Here is a 16,889-nt window from a genome sequence, read left to right as displayed (position 1 = left end):
CCTGCCCCAGGCAGCCACAATTTTACTGTCTGTTTCTTTGGCTCCCCCCCTCCAGCCCCCCACTTTTTACTTGAAGTCCTAAGTGTCTAGGACAACTAAAGCCACTTCGCTACCCTTTGTGGTATTGAGGGCACCAGTCTGCATTTCCTCCCTTCCCTCTCCCCCCACCTTCTCAGTCAGTTATCCTTCCAACCCAAACCCAAGCCAGTTGTGTTAAATATTAATTTGCTTGCTGCAGCTGTGTTGCCAGTTTTACTTGTAATAAGTAGAGAAAGGTGAATGGTCAGTATGGGGACGAGGGAACTCGTGGTTTTTCAGTTTCCATGAGGCTGCCCCATCTGCCCTCTGATTGCCCCCAACTACATTGTCCCCTAGTGGTCATTGATCGGGCACCGATCAGCTCTGGGTGTGGTTTGTGAACTCACTATACCACTGCCCTTTGCTGCGGGTTCTACTGTCAGACACCAGAGCTTTTATTTACAGTCCAAGTGTCTAGGTTGTGTGTATGATTCCTGTAATCGTCTTAAAATTCCATGTTGCCATGTAGCTGAAGCCAATTGCAGCTGGCCCAGCCCTGGACCTATATAGGTTGCCTGTGAAACAAGATAACCTCCCCAAGGTAACAAGTGGAGAACAGAAGTGAAACCTTCCCTCCATGTCCATGTTGACATTTGGGCTGGTTCCAAAGGTCAGCAGTTTCTCAAGACATTTTATGCCGGGCGTGTCAAGGTTTGTGTTTGGGGAGTTATTACTGATTTTGTTCTCTTGCCTTCAGCTATCCCTGTTTATACACAGAGATAGACTCAGCAATGGTCGCCATCATAATTCTCTCTCCTATAGCTGTTTGAGCAATGCCCTCTCAGTCCTAGAGGAGGATGTATGTGGTTCAACATCCCACAAGAGGCCTCTATCCCAAGGGAGTAAGCTATGATCTAGGCAAGTGGGTACAGGTACTATGAAGACATTTAGCTACTACCCCTTCAGTGTATGCTGAGTGCTCACTGGATGCTGGGTCTCAGCACTTAGCACTGCCGCCTTGCTTAACACAGATGCCTGACTTCTCCCCTCTTCGCATGCAGGGTTGGTCGGCGGCCGGTACTGCTGTTTTCCATCATCTTCATTCTGATCTTTGGACTGACTGTGGCACTGTCAGTGAATGTGACAATGTTCAGCACACTCAGGTTCTTTGAAGGATTCTGCCTGGCTGGAATCATCCTCACCCTGTATGCGTTACGTAAGTAGGAAAACCAGCCCAAGTGTTGCTGCCTGAGAGGTTCTGGGCTAGTTGTGGGGTGGTGGCACTTGAGAAACACACACTCTGAAGTCTGTGTGGTTACAAAAAAAGTTTCCAACTGGGGTTCAGTGCCTGCATCAAGCAGAATGGAAGTTTGTGTAATGGTTTGGAGATATGGAGATCAGCTCAAGCAGACATGGGGGGGGGCTGCTGATTTCTCTGGAAGTTTCGGTGCACTCTAGAATGCACCGTTGGGTACCCTAGTCCTGGTTCTAGCAGAGCATCCCAGAGAACTAGTCCGCGTAAACTGCCCTTGACTATCCTGGACTCCTTGAGATCTTTTCTTCTACTTTGAGGCCATACAAAATCTGCATTTTTAATATTCTTTTGGATGTGACTGTGAGTGGTCTGGATTTGAATTGTCAGCTTTAGTATAGCATATTAGGTGGCAAGACTTGGTAGTTTGCTCTTTTGAAATAGGATGAAAAAAGCCATCAGGGGCTCTGACATGTTTGTTTCCCACATGATCTCCTTGGTCACGTATGGGTATGTTTTTCTTACCTGTTTTCGATTCTCTGGAAGACAGCCACATGCCCACAAGAGAAGGAGACTCTGCAGACATTGTACTGGTTGGTTTTGTGCTTCTGGCTACCCTGGAAAGACCTGTTGGATCATTGGGCAGATAAGGTTCTGACTTTCCTGATTGTTGATAACAGGGAGAAGTCAGGTCTTGATTAGGTAGTACTTTCTAGAGTAATAAATGCTCATAGATGTAATTCTTTTCAATTTGCATTTTTTTTTTGAGATATGGTTTCTTTGTGTAGCCTTGGCTGATGTAGAACTAACTGTGTAGATCAGATTGGCCTCTGCCTCTGGAGTGCTGGAATTAAAGGCATGTGCCACCAACACCATCACTGACTCGATTTGCATATTAAAGACATCTTTAGGTAACCTAAATTTCTGTCCCACTAGAAACACAAACAGTTCATGGCGTAGCATTTTAACTATAAGAAAGTGGATATGGGGAAGGCCAGAGTATCTTCTTCCATCCCTTTCTAAGAGTGAGCTGAATTATAGTTTCTTATGGGTCGCCTATTATAGTGTTTGTCTTTATTTTCTATAACCTGAACTGTGTTGTTGGTTTTAGACTTACTGACTTGTACTGACAAACATCATTGTGCTGTTGGCCCTGTGAAAGTCGCTGATATATTTCTGTTGAATCCGAGAGAGGCGGCTTTCACGGGAATATGTGCTTGGTGGACCTCTTTCTTGCCCTTCTCCATCTCTGATACTTGGACACTCCCTTTAGCACAAGTCCTCTGGGCTGTAATTCTAGTTCCCCGTGGACCATCTCTTCTAGTAGGGCCTTATGAGTCAGAGATTACCACAGGCTTCTGATAAACCAATTCATTTTTTTTTGTTTGTTTATTAAGCTTGAAAAGAATTTTGGAAGCTGGGGAGAGGGCTCTTGTTCTACAAAGTCCATACTTAATCTAAGAAATGGGTTTGCATCTGTCTTTGAGGTAGAGAATCATATATCCTGGTTATCTGCCCCTTGTTCTGAAAAGAGTCACATAGTAAAAGTTTTAGGCATTGTGGGCCATATGGTCTTTGCTACAGCTACTTAACTCTGTCACTGTAACGGGAAAGTGGCCATGCATATACATAATATGCAAATGAGAAGCTGTAGCTGTGTTACCATAGGACTTTATCCACCGAAGCAGACTGTGGACCATATTGGGCCAGTAGTTCAGAACCTTCCAAGCAATGGTAGAAGTAATTCCTGTGTTGGACTGACAGCACAAGCTTCAAGTCCTGTCTTCTTAGTTTCATCTTAATGTCCCTAGTTTAGTTTCTCCTTTGTGCAATATTTTCTGTCTTCAATAATTTTGTATATATTTGTATAAGCGATCTGCCAGTCTAAAGTAGAGTAAGCTATTATTAAAAGTGATTATGAAATGGGGCTGGAAAGGTGGCTCCGTGGTCAGTGCTTGCTGCTCGTCAGAGGACTGAAGTTTAGTTTCCAGTACTCATATTCGGCACCCTAGAGCCACCTGCGGGGAATCCTGTACCCTCTTCTTCTGTTCATCGCAGTTGCCTACACACATACACACATACAAATAAATAATTAACTCATTTTTTTAATGTGACATATATTTTTAAAGTTGAGAATAATGCCCAGACATCATGACACACACATACCATTGCAATGAAAACGTCCAAGTATTACACAGTGGCCTCCTGTGTGAGCTAATAGATTATTTCAGATAGTACAACTTAAATGAAGCAAAAAGAATATCAACAGTGGCTTGAGAACCCATTGGAATGATGAAGAGGGGGAGGATTTTGTTAGGAAATGACAGACAAGTCATTGGAGAGTCAGTTCTCTGACGATGGAGAATTGAACAGAAAGGAAACAAAGTCACGATTGGCAGATGAGGTTGGGGTAGACATGGGTAATTGGTCTGGAGTGACCCAGCTCTCCAAATCTCTGTCTGGATCATCTTGAAGAAATACATGAGCTGGTGACAAGTCATAAAGAGGTGCTCTCAGTCAACAGGGCAGGGAGCTATGAATTTCCAATTAGCGAACTTGCTAGCTTTTTCTACACACGAAGCATATGCCCATAGTAAAACATGTGATTTTGCTTAGAGGACTGGACTCACTGATAAGTTGGGCCATGGGGTAAGTAGTTCTTAGCTCCAAAGACAGCTGCAAAACTTCTGGACATTAATTATTTGCAAGTAACATTTTTAATGGTCCCCAAATTTTCTCTTCCTTCGTCTAGAAGCTTTTTATATCCCTTGTGACCTCTGCTGGGAAGGCCGGGCCTTTGTTAAGACAGATCTTAGATTTATTCTGTTTTAATGTTGCATGTGCTTGGCTGTGGAACTAGCAAAGCAATGGTTTTTGCCATTTTGATTTCTGTAGTTTACCATGAGGGTAGGCTATTTCATTTCAAGGAATGCTGTCACTGGATAGTGGTGGCACAGGCCTTTAATCCCAGGGAGAGGCAGGTGCATCTCTTGAGTTTGAGGCCAGCCTGGTCTATAGAGTGAGTTCCAGGACAACCTGGGCTACACAGAGAAACCCTGTCTGGAAAAACCAAAAAAAGGAAAAAAAAAGGGGGGGGGGAGAAAGGAGAAAGAAATGATGCTGACTATGGATGTTTTCTGCTTTATTTGCAAGACTGCCTAAGCTTTTAGTTTAGGTTTTGTTTTGTTTTTTTCTGCTTTGGATTTTGTTCTAAGGTACACTGTGGTTAAATATTCTACCTTTTAAACTTTTGTTTTCTTCAAGTTGCCAAGTGGATAAGTGGTTGTGTAATTAGGACATAAAATAGAGATTATTGGCGTCTTCCCAAGGATTTGAAGAGCAACAGAACAGGCCAGGCCTGTGCAGGACCACAGCAGGGGTGCCTTCCTGCTGCTAAGACCATTGTGAGGCACCCAGGCCCTTAAACACACTTGGGCTACATCAGAGGGTTGGTTTTCTTTTTTTTTTTTTTAACCTATAAACATAAGAGTATTTGCATTCCCACATAGCCACTCACACATGGTGGGACACTAGATTTAGTTGTAAGAGACACAGACAAGAGCTATAAATCACATCTCCCCATCTCTGTATGAAAGTTTTCTTATCAAAGCCTAAAGAGATGGCTACATAACCAGCTGTGACTGATTGTGGTCTGACCCTCATTCCCAGCTAAGACGGTAATGTCACAGGCTAGGTGGTCCGGCACTGTTTAAGATGCATCTGTCTCCAAGGCAAGCCTCTTTACTGTGGCACTTAGGAAACTGTCAGCTGGATGGCTTGAGACTAGGGGTTTGGGGCTGGTCTAGGCCTGCATAATGGGACACATCCCTTTTAAATGAAATAATAATAATAGCCAAGATTATTGCTTTGTTTTGTTTGTTTTTCAAGTTGATTTGATGCTGGATGTAGTAGGGTTTTTTTTTTTTTTTGGTTTTGTTTATTTGTGAATTGTAGCTATATAACTTTTTTGTTTAACTAAGAATGATAATTTTCTTGAGAACCCTCTCGGTGATTCTCATTATAATAATTCTTCTTAAGCCTAGCTAAGCAGCCTAAACAATTAAATAAATTTTATATATCATTAAAGAGTGATGAGAAATTGTAAGGTTTCTAAGTTACTGATGACATTGCAAAATTAGCGTCTAAGTCTTGATTTAATTGCTAAATAGACTAGAAAACAATCTGGGCTTTGCACTAGGTGGGGTGTTGGTTTTTTTTTCCCCTGACATGACACTGATAAGTTTAAACTCTCAAGGGAAGGTTGGATAACTTCTAATTCACGGGGCAGGATGATACTTACTGTACTGTGTATTTTTTTATGCTTACATATCCTTCTGAAGTCCTCTAATTTGTATTATTTTCTGCCTTTGTCTGGGTTGCTGAAAATCTAGGAACTTATCTCAGTCAACAGAGCTGTTATACTTTTTTTTTAACTTTTTACTTAAATGACTGCACCAAATGGCTCCATGTAGCGAGTGTAGTGAGCGGCAGCCGTGTGGAATGAAGGGAATGGAGGTTGTTGAGCTATGGAATGAAGAGAATGGAGATCGCCTGTTGAGAAAGTAGTTGACTGCACTGGAGAGCAAACATTTGCCTTGCGTTTGGGGGGAGGCACCTTCCATGAGAATATGTGCTTGGTGGGTCTCTTTTTCGCCCAATTCTCCTCCTCTGATACCTGAGTCTTCCTATATTAAATCCTTCTGGGCTATAATTTTAATCCTGGTCCCCTGTGGGCCAACTCTGCTGACAGGGCCTTTTCCACCAAGGGTTTGAATCAGAGTTTACCATAGGCCTTTTATAAACCATTTTCTTTAGCTGGACTTCCCCCCCCCCCTTGGGTAAGAAAGCCTGTACAAGCATGAGGACCCATCTTCACAGCCCCAACACTGACATAAAAAGTTGGAGGGGGTGCTGGAGTGATGGCTCAGAGGTTAAGAACACTTATTCCTCTTGTCAAGGACCTGAATTTGGTTTCCAGCAGCCACATGGCAGCTCACAACTGTCTGCAAATCCACTCTCAACAGAACCAAAGCCTCTGGTCTCTGCATGTACTAGACATAGATGTGGTATACACACACACACACACACACACACACACACACACACACACACACGCATAGTCAAATATTCATATATATAAAATAAAAAATAAATAATCTTTTAAACGTTTGGCATGACTTCATGTGCCTGTAACCTCAGAGCCATAGAGAGATTTACTGGAGGATCTCTTAAGACTTGCTGGCCAGCAGCCTAGGATAGGTTCCTGGAGAAACCATGTCTCAAGGGAAAGATAATGGGTGACAGTGGAGGACACCAGACCCCCTCCTGTGCTGTCCACATGTGCATCGCCATATGCACCTCAACACATACCACACGCAAACACTCATACAAATTTTTATTTATTTTTTTCTTTAGTTCCACTTGGCATGATCAGAGAGACTCCACAGGTTAAATGTGGAGCTCTCTACAGTCATTTCCTAATCCTGCTGATTAATTGTGAAAAACAAAACAGTGAATTGATAAGCAGAAAAGAATGGAGATGGGTATGGTGGGTCCTATCTGTAATCACAAAACTTGGAAGGTTGAGATAGGAGGATTGGCAAGAGTTCAAGAATAACGCGAACTGCAAAGTGAATTCATAGCCATGAATTCAAGATGACTCAAAAAAAAAATTAAACTGGAGCCCTTGTCTTTAAATCTTCCCCCTGACCTGTCTCTGAGTGTCAGAGCCCAGAGCTCCTTATGTCATCATGGGGTGGCAAAGTCCCCGTGTAGACAGGATGCTGTGGTGATAGTCAGGGGAGTGGGGATGAGCTGTCTAGCCGGGAGCCATACTTGGTCACCCAGGACTACTTTTTCTTAAAGTATATCAGCCCTTCAAACAAAAATTATTTGTGAATGCCTGTAGAGCAAACACAGATGAGACATGTCTTCTGCATGCTAAGATGGAAACACAAGACCTCCCTAAGAACCAAACGCCTCATCTTTGCAGGAGCTTAGAAGACAAAAACATTCACCAGCTGCCTGACTGTGCAGATAGGTCTAAAAGCGTCTGTTTATTAGAGGCTTTTAGATTTGGTAACGATAGACATATCTCAAAAATCAGAGAGAAAAAAGGCAGCAACTATTTTGAGCTTTGGAATTGCAGAGCTTAACCGTGTTCTCCACAGAGTAAAAAAGTAGTATTAGGTTGTGTTCTTCCTTAGGTGCTAAGTTCTGTCATGCTGGAATCTACTTCTGCCTGTGTATTTTGAAACAAAACTGTCTATACAGCAAAAGAATCCACAGAATGATCTGAAAATCAAGAGGTCTGAGTTGTGGCTTGAATCTCTCAGACAGCTGTGACCACGACACATAGCTTAAATCCTGACAGCTACCCGTCCGTTTCTCTGGAGGTAGGGAATGGGTTTTCAAAGGTGTCTAAAACATGGGTCCATTCCTAGAATAAATGGTGGGAGGGAAATGAGGAAGAATAAGAACACAGAGAAATCCTTCCAGTTTTAGAATTTTACAACCTTAGAATCCTAAACTCAATCATTAACACTGGTGGAATTTCATCCTGCTTTGGTGGATGATGGGATGGCAATGAAGGCCAGCTGGGCAGAGGTGAAGTGATGGCATAGGATTAATGGTTAACTGTTCATCTTTCCTATGGTCCCTTGTTTTCCTGTCAACAGCTTGGCCTCAATTGCCCTGCCTGCATTATACTTTCTCCCTCTGCATTTACTGGTGCAGCTTGACAGAAATCCTGGGACTCCTGTTATACCCTCCAGGATTCCCTGTTTCCGCCTGGAAAGACAGAATGGGCTGCAGAGCTGAAAGCTGGGGTTCCTAGAAGGAGTTCAGTATTGTAAGAGAGCAGTGAGCAATGGACTCCCTTCCCACCACACTGCTTCCCACCCCTCCCTTTGCTTCCACTCTTGAATGAATATAAAATAATGAAATCTATCAATCACTTTGAAAGCAAATAGAGTTCCTGGATCCTTGAAAAACCTTCAAACATATAGGCGGGAAGTGAGACCATATCTGGTTTGCCAGGGTCCACTGCTAATGAAAAGGAAGCCATAGTCTTGCCAGAAAATAGAGGGAAATCTACCTTACAGTATATAGAGCTGTAGAACCATGACGTCTGTGACTCTTGTCCAAATCACTGTGCCTTGACAGATTTGTTCCATTTCAAACAACACTTTTTTTTTTTTTTTGTGGGAGGAGGGCTCACATACAAACTAGAGCTTCCTTTATTTGAGGGCCAGGGAAGTAGTAATTTGTCAGTTTGGGTATATATTAAACCCTGGGCACCGTCAGGCTCCAGAGTTGCAGAGGCACACATCTTCCTGCCTCCCGGGACTCTGAGAGGATCAGGCTGGACTCGGATTGGGCTGATGGTATTAGCATGGGAAAGAAGCTCCTGAGCTTTGATTTTTGTGTTTATTATCTGATAAGGGTTCTCAAAGACCAGAGGAGTCTAGTGCATTCTGAGTACTATGGATCATTAGATTTTGTTTGGAGCCTAGTGTCTTCTGGGTACCGTGGATTGTTAGAATTTAGCTGAGCCTACTGCATTTTGGATACTGTAGGTCCTTAGGACCTGCCTGGAATCTGGATCGTGTGACTAGCAGAACCTGAGAAGGAGGCTGGGCCAGCATGCGAAAATTCTGTCCTCCATGACCTTAGGGTAGTAGCTAACCAGCGAAGGAGCCCAAGCAAGAGAGGGAAGCTTTTAGATGTTTATTTTGGAGGGAATCACTCGGACAGCAATTGTAAGCAGGCCAACCTGGCAGGCCGCGCTGGGAGCTAGGAGGCTGCTGTGGCATCTATGGAAGGAAGAAGAGCCTGAACAAAGGCCAGGGCTGTGGGCAAGGGAGGATCCACAGCCAAATAACTGAGGGTGAGGAGAACACAGAAAGATGGCCAGGCAACTGTCCGCACCTAGACAGAGGCCATTTTCCCCCTCCAAATGTAAGCGAGGGATTCAGCCCGTGCTTTTGATTCCAAGTCCTCCAGATTTGAGGCTGCACACCACTCCCTTCCTCTGTGAGGTGTGGGAAGGGAAGATGGTGACTTCTGTTTTAGGAGGCTGAGTCAGTGGTCCCTTAAGGGCATCCTCCAGCTTTGCTTTAGTGATTCACAGTTCAGAATCTGGTGGAACCAGGTCTGTGGGTCCTCAGCATAAAGCGGCAGCCTTGGCGGAAGGTGGCTGAGGAGATAACTGAGCTCGCTGAGGGACCAGAGTGAGGAAGAGGAATGGGTGCAGGCAGAAGAACCAGTTGAGCAAGACAGGAAGGAATGGCCTAAATGGTCCTGGGTGGCTTAGATAAGCAGGTAAACAGGGAGCCATGGAGGGGGCTCTGTTGTCAAATGATGCAAGACACGGAACAGTGTTCTTTGGATGAGGCAATAACTGCCCAGTAGGTCGGAGGTAATTGTGGCAAAGGCAGCTTTAATTCAATTTCCTGATTAATATGAAATACCTCTAACATAGGTTTTTAATTCACGTTAGCCTCAGAATACTATCTTGTTCTTATATCATGTATCTTTCTAAATAGCTTACAATTATTTTCAACTGTTGTAAAACATACACAAATCTTACCATTTCAACCATTCTTAAGCATCATAATTAAAACTTAATGTAGCTCATCCATTTTCTTCTACAGAAGGATAATTTTTGATGTTAGCAGTTGTTTGTTACTATTAGGTAGAAAAACTAGATTATAAGGCATGGCAATAATGATTTTTCTTTTCAAGTCTCTGAAGCGCATTCCCAGGTTTTAATGCAGAGAATTCAGACACATAATCAAGGTACATTCTGGTTTGATGTTGTGTTGTCCACACTGAAGGCAATAGATGACAAATTGCCATACTCACCGCCTGCTTCTGCCCAACACGCATGAAAGTGTGCACACAAGTGCATGACTACATGTAAGCAACACATAAAGAGCTGGATGCAGCCAGCATTGGACTGGAAACTGAGCCCACTACTCTCTAGTTGTCTTGAATGAGTTTCTCTTGTACTACTTTGAATCAATTTTCTCACCTCCACGAGATCATGCAGATGACAGGGAGGATCAATGCAGTCTTCATCTTCAAGTCACAGAGTTCCAGAGAGAGGTTTGTGGGCCTTGACTTGTATGTGACAAGATGGAATGTGACAGTCACCATTCTGCTGAAGGCAGGATTCCTCAGTGAAGAGGATCCCTCCTCTCCTGCCTGGACCTCTCTGGATGGGGGTTTCTTTGGCTCACAGCAGGCTTGGGACTCTCAGTGAGGAATGAGATTGGTCTAAGGGTGGTTCCCAGTTTAGCAATGTAAAGCAGGCTGACTGAGGTGTGCAGAGAGAGGGAGCCAGGGATGTGATTTGTAATCTCCTACTCTCCCAGGCCTCAGACAGGGGGTCTGTGTCTTGGGTTTGTTTGTCTGTCTTTATGTAAGTACTAACCTTTTAGAAGTCTAGAAAAATGTTCCTGGGCCAGTCATCTTGGAAGAGCTGGACTATTCTCAGGCCACCAATCATAGAGCCACCCATGAAAAGTACTAAGGAAAGAGTAGAAGTAGCCGCTTTTAAGCTTACGTGCACTCAGAGCAGCCCATCTCCATCTCCTTCCTAAATACTTAATGGTGTCAATATGCCAGCTATCTGTTTTCTCCATATGATTATTTTATATTTTGTGATACTAGGGATGGAACCCAGGGCTTTAGGCACAGCAGAGCAGTGTTCTACCAGTGAGCTACATTCCTAGCTCCCTCCACCTCCCACCAGTGTGTGTGTGTGTGTGTGTGTGTGTGTGTGTGTGTGTGTGTGTGTACAATTTTAGTGGCAGGGTCTTGCTCAGTAGCCCAGGATGGGGACTTTTACAGTACTCCTCCAGCCTAACCCTCTGCAGATCTGGGATGACAGGTAGGCACCGCCTTGCCCCATTTTCCCTTTTATATATTTAAAAAATATTAACTCACAAAAAAAAGTGCCTATTTGTAAGACAGCTGTTGGCTATGCTTTGATCTAAAATGTTCTTTGGCTCGCTGAAGTGATGATAGTGAATGCTGCCTGTAACGTGGCTAGTGTGAGTGTTACTCCCAGGTCAGGGAAGCTGTTGAGGGGGGGTCTTCCCTTAAGCAGCGCCTAGCTTGCTCTGTTTGTATTTTCAAGGTACTGCTTTAGGAAAAAACTGTTGAGAAGCCACCCTTCAATCACTAGTCTAAGAGCATGCCAAATCCAGCAAACATCTGGAATGAAATGACATGAAATGTGTCCCCTCTGCATAAGCATGTGCCAGCCCAGCATCCCAGTCTGTAAGGGCCCCGTGTGCGAAGGCTGAGTGAGAAGCTTTCAGCTTCTTGCCTGAGTTGTGGGAACAGGGTTGGCCCTTCTTCCAGCTCACTAGTGGGCAGGCTGGTCTTCCTTGTCTGGCTTGCACCTCCTGCTGGCCCAGGCTCACCTGCTCCTTTCTAGTGAGTCTCTTAACTAGAGAATCAGGCTTGGGCTATGGTCAGTTTTAAAGTTACACCAGCCAATCTCTATTGCACCAGCATCAAGGAGTCTGACTGGAAGGGCAGGGATGCCCCTGGCTCTTGATGCTCCTGGTTGTCGATAGTGGAGGGAGCACAGGCAACTCCACACTGCCACTGTCAGCTGCTTGAAGTTTTAGGACGGTTGATTCAGACAGAATCAAGATTGCTAACTTTGATGCCAAAAATAATTTCGGAACTAGCCAGTTTACAAAGCGGAGTTGGAGATTTTATTAAAGATATCTTCATATCGGCTTAAGCCCTAGCATACGAGAAGGAGAAACATTCAGAAGAAAGGCATATCCAAGAATTTGGGGGTAGGCTTCGCTGACAGCACAGAACTAAAGAAATAGTTTAAGCCCCACTACTCTTTTGTGTCTTTTCCTCTTTATAGTATTCCAGGTAATCTGTTAATCCTGAAGTCTTTCATAGATGATTTTTTTTATTTAAAAAAAATAGTCAAGTTTAAAATCTTGGTTAGGTCTGAAGTTCCTATTTTATCTGTGGGTCCCTGTGGGAGCTCCTAACGGGATTAGGGTAGGCAAAAGTCTAGCTCACTGGGATGCAGGAGGTAGGAGTGTTTCTTGTAAACAGCTTTGTTTGAGGTTCTTAGACCACTTCTGGGAGAGGGAATGGGGCTCTGCCCAGGACCATGTACATTCAGGCCTTAAGCTTTGTTCATCATTTCCTTCACTTCATCATCTATGCGTGAAAGTAGTATTAACTATGTCAGGAGCCTTTGCAGTTTGTTCATTTTGCTGGACTTCTCAACTGGAAGAAAAGGTTTAATCAGATTTTGAGAGGAGGGGTTCCTTTCCCTTCCCATGTGTGTCCCCATAAATTCCTTCTCTATCCTGCCTCAGTGTGATGGAGTGAAGAACTCAGAGGCCCAGGCAGGAAGGCCCTTTGAACTGCCTTCATGGAACACAGGACAGGGAAATCGGGGCTCTGTGCTTGGAGCTGTGTTTTCCTTTCCCCTCTGCGGAGCCTTTGATGATTGCTGAAGCAAAGGGTGCTTTTGTGACCAAGGGAAGCTTACTCTGGTGTTGTTTGAGAGACCAACAGTGCTGGGTTTCTCTAACCTGGACCTTTTGAAATCCTGTCATTCTTGGTATTTACTTTGTGTTGGTACTGGGAAAGGTTTGAGAACTGCCTCCATATAGAAGGCAGGTTGCCGGGGTGGGGCATGGGTGAACTAAGAACCCTTTAACTCCAGCCCAGCTCCACATTCATCAGTTTTACATAATAGAGGGTAATTGTGCTGAAGCCCCTACTGTGATTTGGAGTTTCTGATTCTGTCTTCCCTGGCACCATTTTGTCCAGCTGGTGTGGCTGTTTATGTCAAGAAGGCTGTGGCTCTGAGCTGCGTGGGCTCTTGAGATGGAGGGAATCCAGGGAAGGCAAGAGTAGGCTCTTTGATGAATAAGGTTGGCACTTCTCTGTTAGAGTGAGAAGTCTCCTGCCCAGAGTGTGCTTGCTGGGATTCCGTAGCCCCCTGTCCTTGGCCATTTGTGCACTGTTAGCTGGACTCGCTGATCATCACCAAAGGCATCATTTTGTCTGGAGTCTGATTATGACTCTCACTTACATCTTTTTAGAAGGACGAATCCGCAGCCCTGATATGAGGAGTCAGCCATATTCTGGCCTGGGCATGCCCTCTAATGCTCTCCAATATGTAGCACTGTGTATATGGCAGCTGGAGTGCTGATTCAGTGAAGGAGCAAACAGGAAGGACCATTGATGGTAGTCTCGGGGTTGTGCCTTGGTATCTATAAACTGTTCTTAGAGCATCTTCCAGATTTGGGTTCCATGCTTAATTGATGTGTATAGATATGCTTATCTTTTATTTTAACCATAGATATGACCAAAAGCCTATTCGACAGATAAGGAAACCAGTACTCCCACCCTTGGGTCCCAGTCAATGTGCTTCTAATGCAGAGAAATGAAAGCTGATGTTACTGAACTTGAACACTGTATTTAGGCACTTCTCAATGCTGCCCGTGTTTCCACCCAGTGAGCACTCTTATCTCCATTTTAGAAAATTTGCCTGAGATTTAAGGAGATAACTTACCCAAGGTGATACACAGTGAGAAGCCAAAGTCCAAACCCCTGCCTCCAGGTATCTGTCTGGAACTTATCAGCTCTATTCTTTGGCTTAAAATATGTTGCTAAAATATGAAAATGTCTACAGACATTAGGAATTTGCAATAGTGCATGCAACTTATAAATAACTATAAGAATAGAGTTTTGACAGCACACTGGCCTCTCTAAACAGAATCACTTGTCCACCCTGGCTGGATTAAACAAGAACCATAGCATCAGGTTCAGTTTCTTCTTTCATTGACTTTGTCCCTTGGACTTGAGTCCTGCAGGCCATGTGGTACCTCTTCACATCACTGTGCCATTCAAAACAGTATTAACAACCTTAAGGTTTTGCCATCTCAGAATTCTTCAGCTTCTTGGTTCCCTATTCCTGGGTACAGCTTAGTCTCTCCCTGTGATGGTCTCCATCTCCGGAAGGCAGTTATATCTGTGACTTAAAGGATTCACTAAGTAGAGATTTAAATCATGTATGGCTGTACTAGAACCTGGGGACATTATTGTTGCCCATTCCCTGTTGTTCTTCCTACTAACAAAGATCTCCATAATAAAGCTAGATGGGCCTAGTACTTGTCCCAGTCCTTGGCCTGACATCCGAGTGCAGGGGTGTTCCTCAAGCCTGTACCAACCTGCACATGTGCAATCTCAGTTTCCCTGCAACTTACACCCCTGTTTAACCTGCAGTTGTGCAGCCAGTCATGGCGACACATGGCTTTTTGGTGAAAATAGATTCAAATGGTACATATGATTGGCCCCAGTATTTTCGTTTCATCTCTTGTTTTTGTTTTGGTGTTGTTGTTATTTGTTTGTTTATTGTTTGTTTTTGAGACATGATCTCAAACTGGCTGTTTCTGAAATGCTGCTCCACATTGAGTTTCAAGCATCTCATCTGGAGAACCGTGCACACACATTTGTTAACCTAGTCTAAGGTTTTCACTAACGTGAGAGTACAATGTAAGAACTCTAGTTCAAGAACATACCCACAGTGGCACACATCTATAATTTCAGCATTCAGAACACTGAGGCAAGAGGGCTGTGAGCTCAAGCTATCTTGGGTTGCATAGTGAGACCACATCTCAAAACAAACAAAAACACACAAACACCACCCACACATGAGCCTAGTCCTCTCTCTCTACTCCAGAGCCGGTATCCTAGTATCCAGCCCACCTCAGGGACCTGTGCCCTGTCCTAGATCCTGCTTCTCTCAGCCTCATTAGTCATCACATGACTCGGCTGGCACCCACTCCTTCTCTCCTTCATCCTCCAATTACCCCTTGTTTCTCAGGCCTCATTACCCGTAAGGACATAGACCTACAGATGTGGCAGGGAGTGGGTCCTAGGAATGTGGGTGGCACAAGACATTTGGTCTTTGCTCTGCAGGCAGAGAAAGCTGCTGTCAGCTTTCTGAAGGAGAAAAGTCTTGTGCTCTGGTCTGTGTTTAGAGAGATAAACCTTCCTGTCCCGTGGGCTGCTGTGAAGCAGTTGGGGTTTGTGCATCTTAACAGGCTTAGTCTAATCATTCATCCTCAGGCGATATCCCTAGCCCATATTCCCCACAAATGGCACTTACCAAAGCCATTATCCTCTTGGCAATTTTATCACCAACAGGATGGTCTTCTTTGGAACCACCATTTAGTTTTTTATGTATCTTGTGAGTTTCGTGTGTGTGTGTGTGTCTGTGTATCCACAGAGACATTGTGAGTTACCTGATGTGAATGCTGGGGACCTAAGCTAAGGCCTCTGGAATAGCACTAAGTGCTCTTAACTACTGGGTCATCTCTCCAGTCTCCGTTGTGTTTCTTGAGTCCCTTGCATATGGTACCCACCAGCCACACATAGAAATTATTGAGAGAACTTTGATATGAACTTGGAGTTGCTAAGGGGAGTTTCAACTTATTTCCTGATACACGAATGTTGTCCTTGAAAGAAGGTCTGAGTAAATTACAGAATGCACTGCCCAGCATGTTCACTCTGCAGCCCGGGGACATCACAACATTCTTCTGACACCCCTTTTTTCCTTTGTAGCTCTTACCCCCAAACTCAGTGGTGTTCTCTGACCCATTCATGGTTGGTTCTTATTTTCCATTTCATTTGTCAGGTCACTGTGGGGGTGTTATTTCATGTTCTCTTCAGGGGGTGATTTTTCTCTGCTATTTTTCCAAGATCTCCTCTTTGGCAATTTTCCTATCCACCTTGTGACCATGGAAGTGAATGTTTGTCCAGTTGGCTTTTCCATTCTGTTGCTGCTGCTTTTGCATCTCTGTGGAGCTCCAGGAGAGAAGGAGAGTTCAGAGGGCAAGGCAAGCCATCTTCCAATGACTCAAAGGATCACCCCCAGTCCTCCTTCCAAAGCGCTGAATGAAAAAAAGTTGCAAGTCTGTAGACAAATACCCTCTGGAAACTCATGCATACCTTTGAGCTCCTAAAAAGGAACAGTTTGTAAATACGAGCCTAAAGACTGTAGAGGAGTAAAAGCAACGCTTATCGTTGTGTCTGAGTGATTAAAGCAAATACAACTTAGTCCAGTTTCTAGGTCCACAAAATACCTGTAGCCGGGTATTTACAATGAAAAGGCTCATTTTGACTCGTGGGTCTAGAAGTTCAAGGGCACAGAGTTAGTATCTGCTTGGTCTTTGGTGAGGACCTCATGACAGAAAAGCAGAATAGAGAGCAGATATGTGTCAAAGGAAGACATGAACCAGAGAGTGGTGAGGTACCAAGCTTGCTTTAAGACATGCACTCTCTGATCCAAGTCCATGAGAATAAGAACTCCCTCAAGATCCTGCCAGTGACTCCATAAAGATGGAATACTGCTGGCCTTACCACTTCCCAGAGGCTTCATCTCCCAAAAGAGCCATGTTGGGAACTCAGATATCACCATGAGTTTCATGGGAACAAACTGTATCCAAACCATAGTATGACCCAACTGAGAAAGCATGGATCTGTTTGCTCTAGTCTTCTATCTTGGAGTTTGAGGGTGCAAGGTAGAGGAAGCATCACTCATGATTCTTAAACC

At 44.1% G+C, this 16,889-nt stretch overlaps 1 protein-coding gene across 1 annotated transcript in view; it reads left to right on the top strand.

The window, feature by feature from the left end:
* Slc22a23 (solute carrier family 22 member 23) overlaps window positions 1-16,889 on the top strand; it is a gene marked incomplete at its 5' end in the record, with an annotated part of 159,240 nt that overhangs the window by 42,346 nt on the left and 100,005 nt on the right. Inside the window, one exon of the mRNA XM_005355140.3 lies at window positions 1,080-1,234. Coding sequence (XP_005355197.3) covers window positions 1,080-1,234 — 155 coding nt within the window. The remainder of the gene's footprint in view (window positions 1-1,079; window positions 1,235-16,889) is intronic.

This window comes from Microtus ochrogaster, chromosome 16 (genome assembly GCF_000317375.1).
Source record: "Microtus ochrogaster isolate Prairie Vole_2 chromosome 16, MicOch1.0, whole genome shotgun sequence".
Lineage (NCBI taxonomy): Eukaryota > Metazoa > Chordata > Mammalia > Rodentia > Cricetidae > Microtus > Microtus ochrogaster.
The sequence above is the reverse complement of the archived record's forward strand: the minus strand, read 5'-3'. Positions and strand labels throughout refer to the sequence as shown.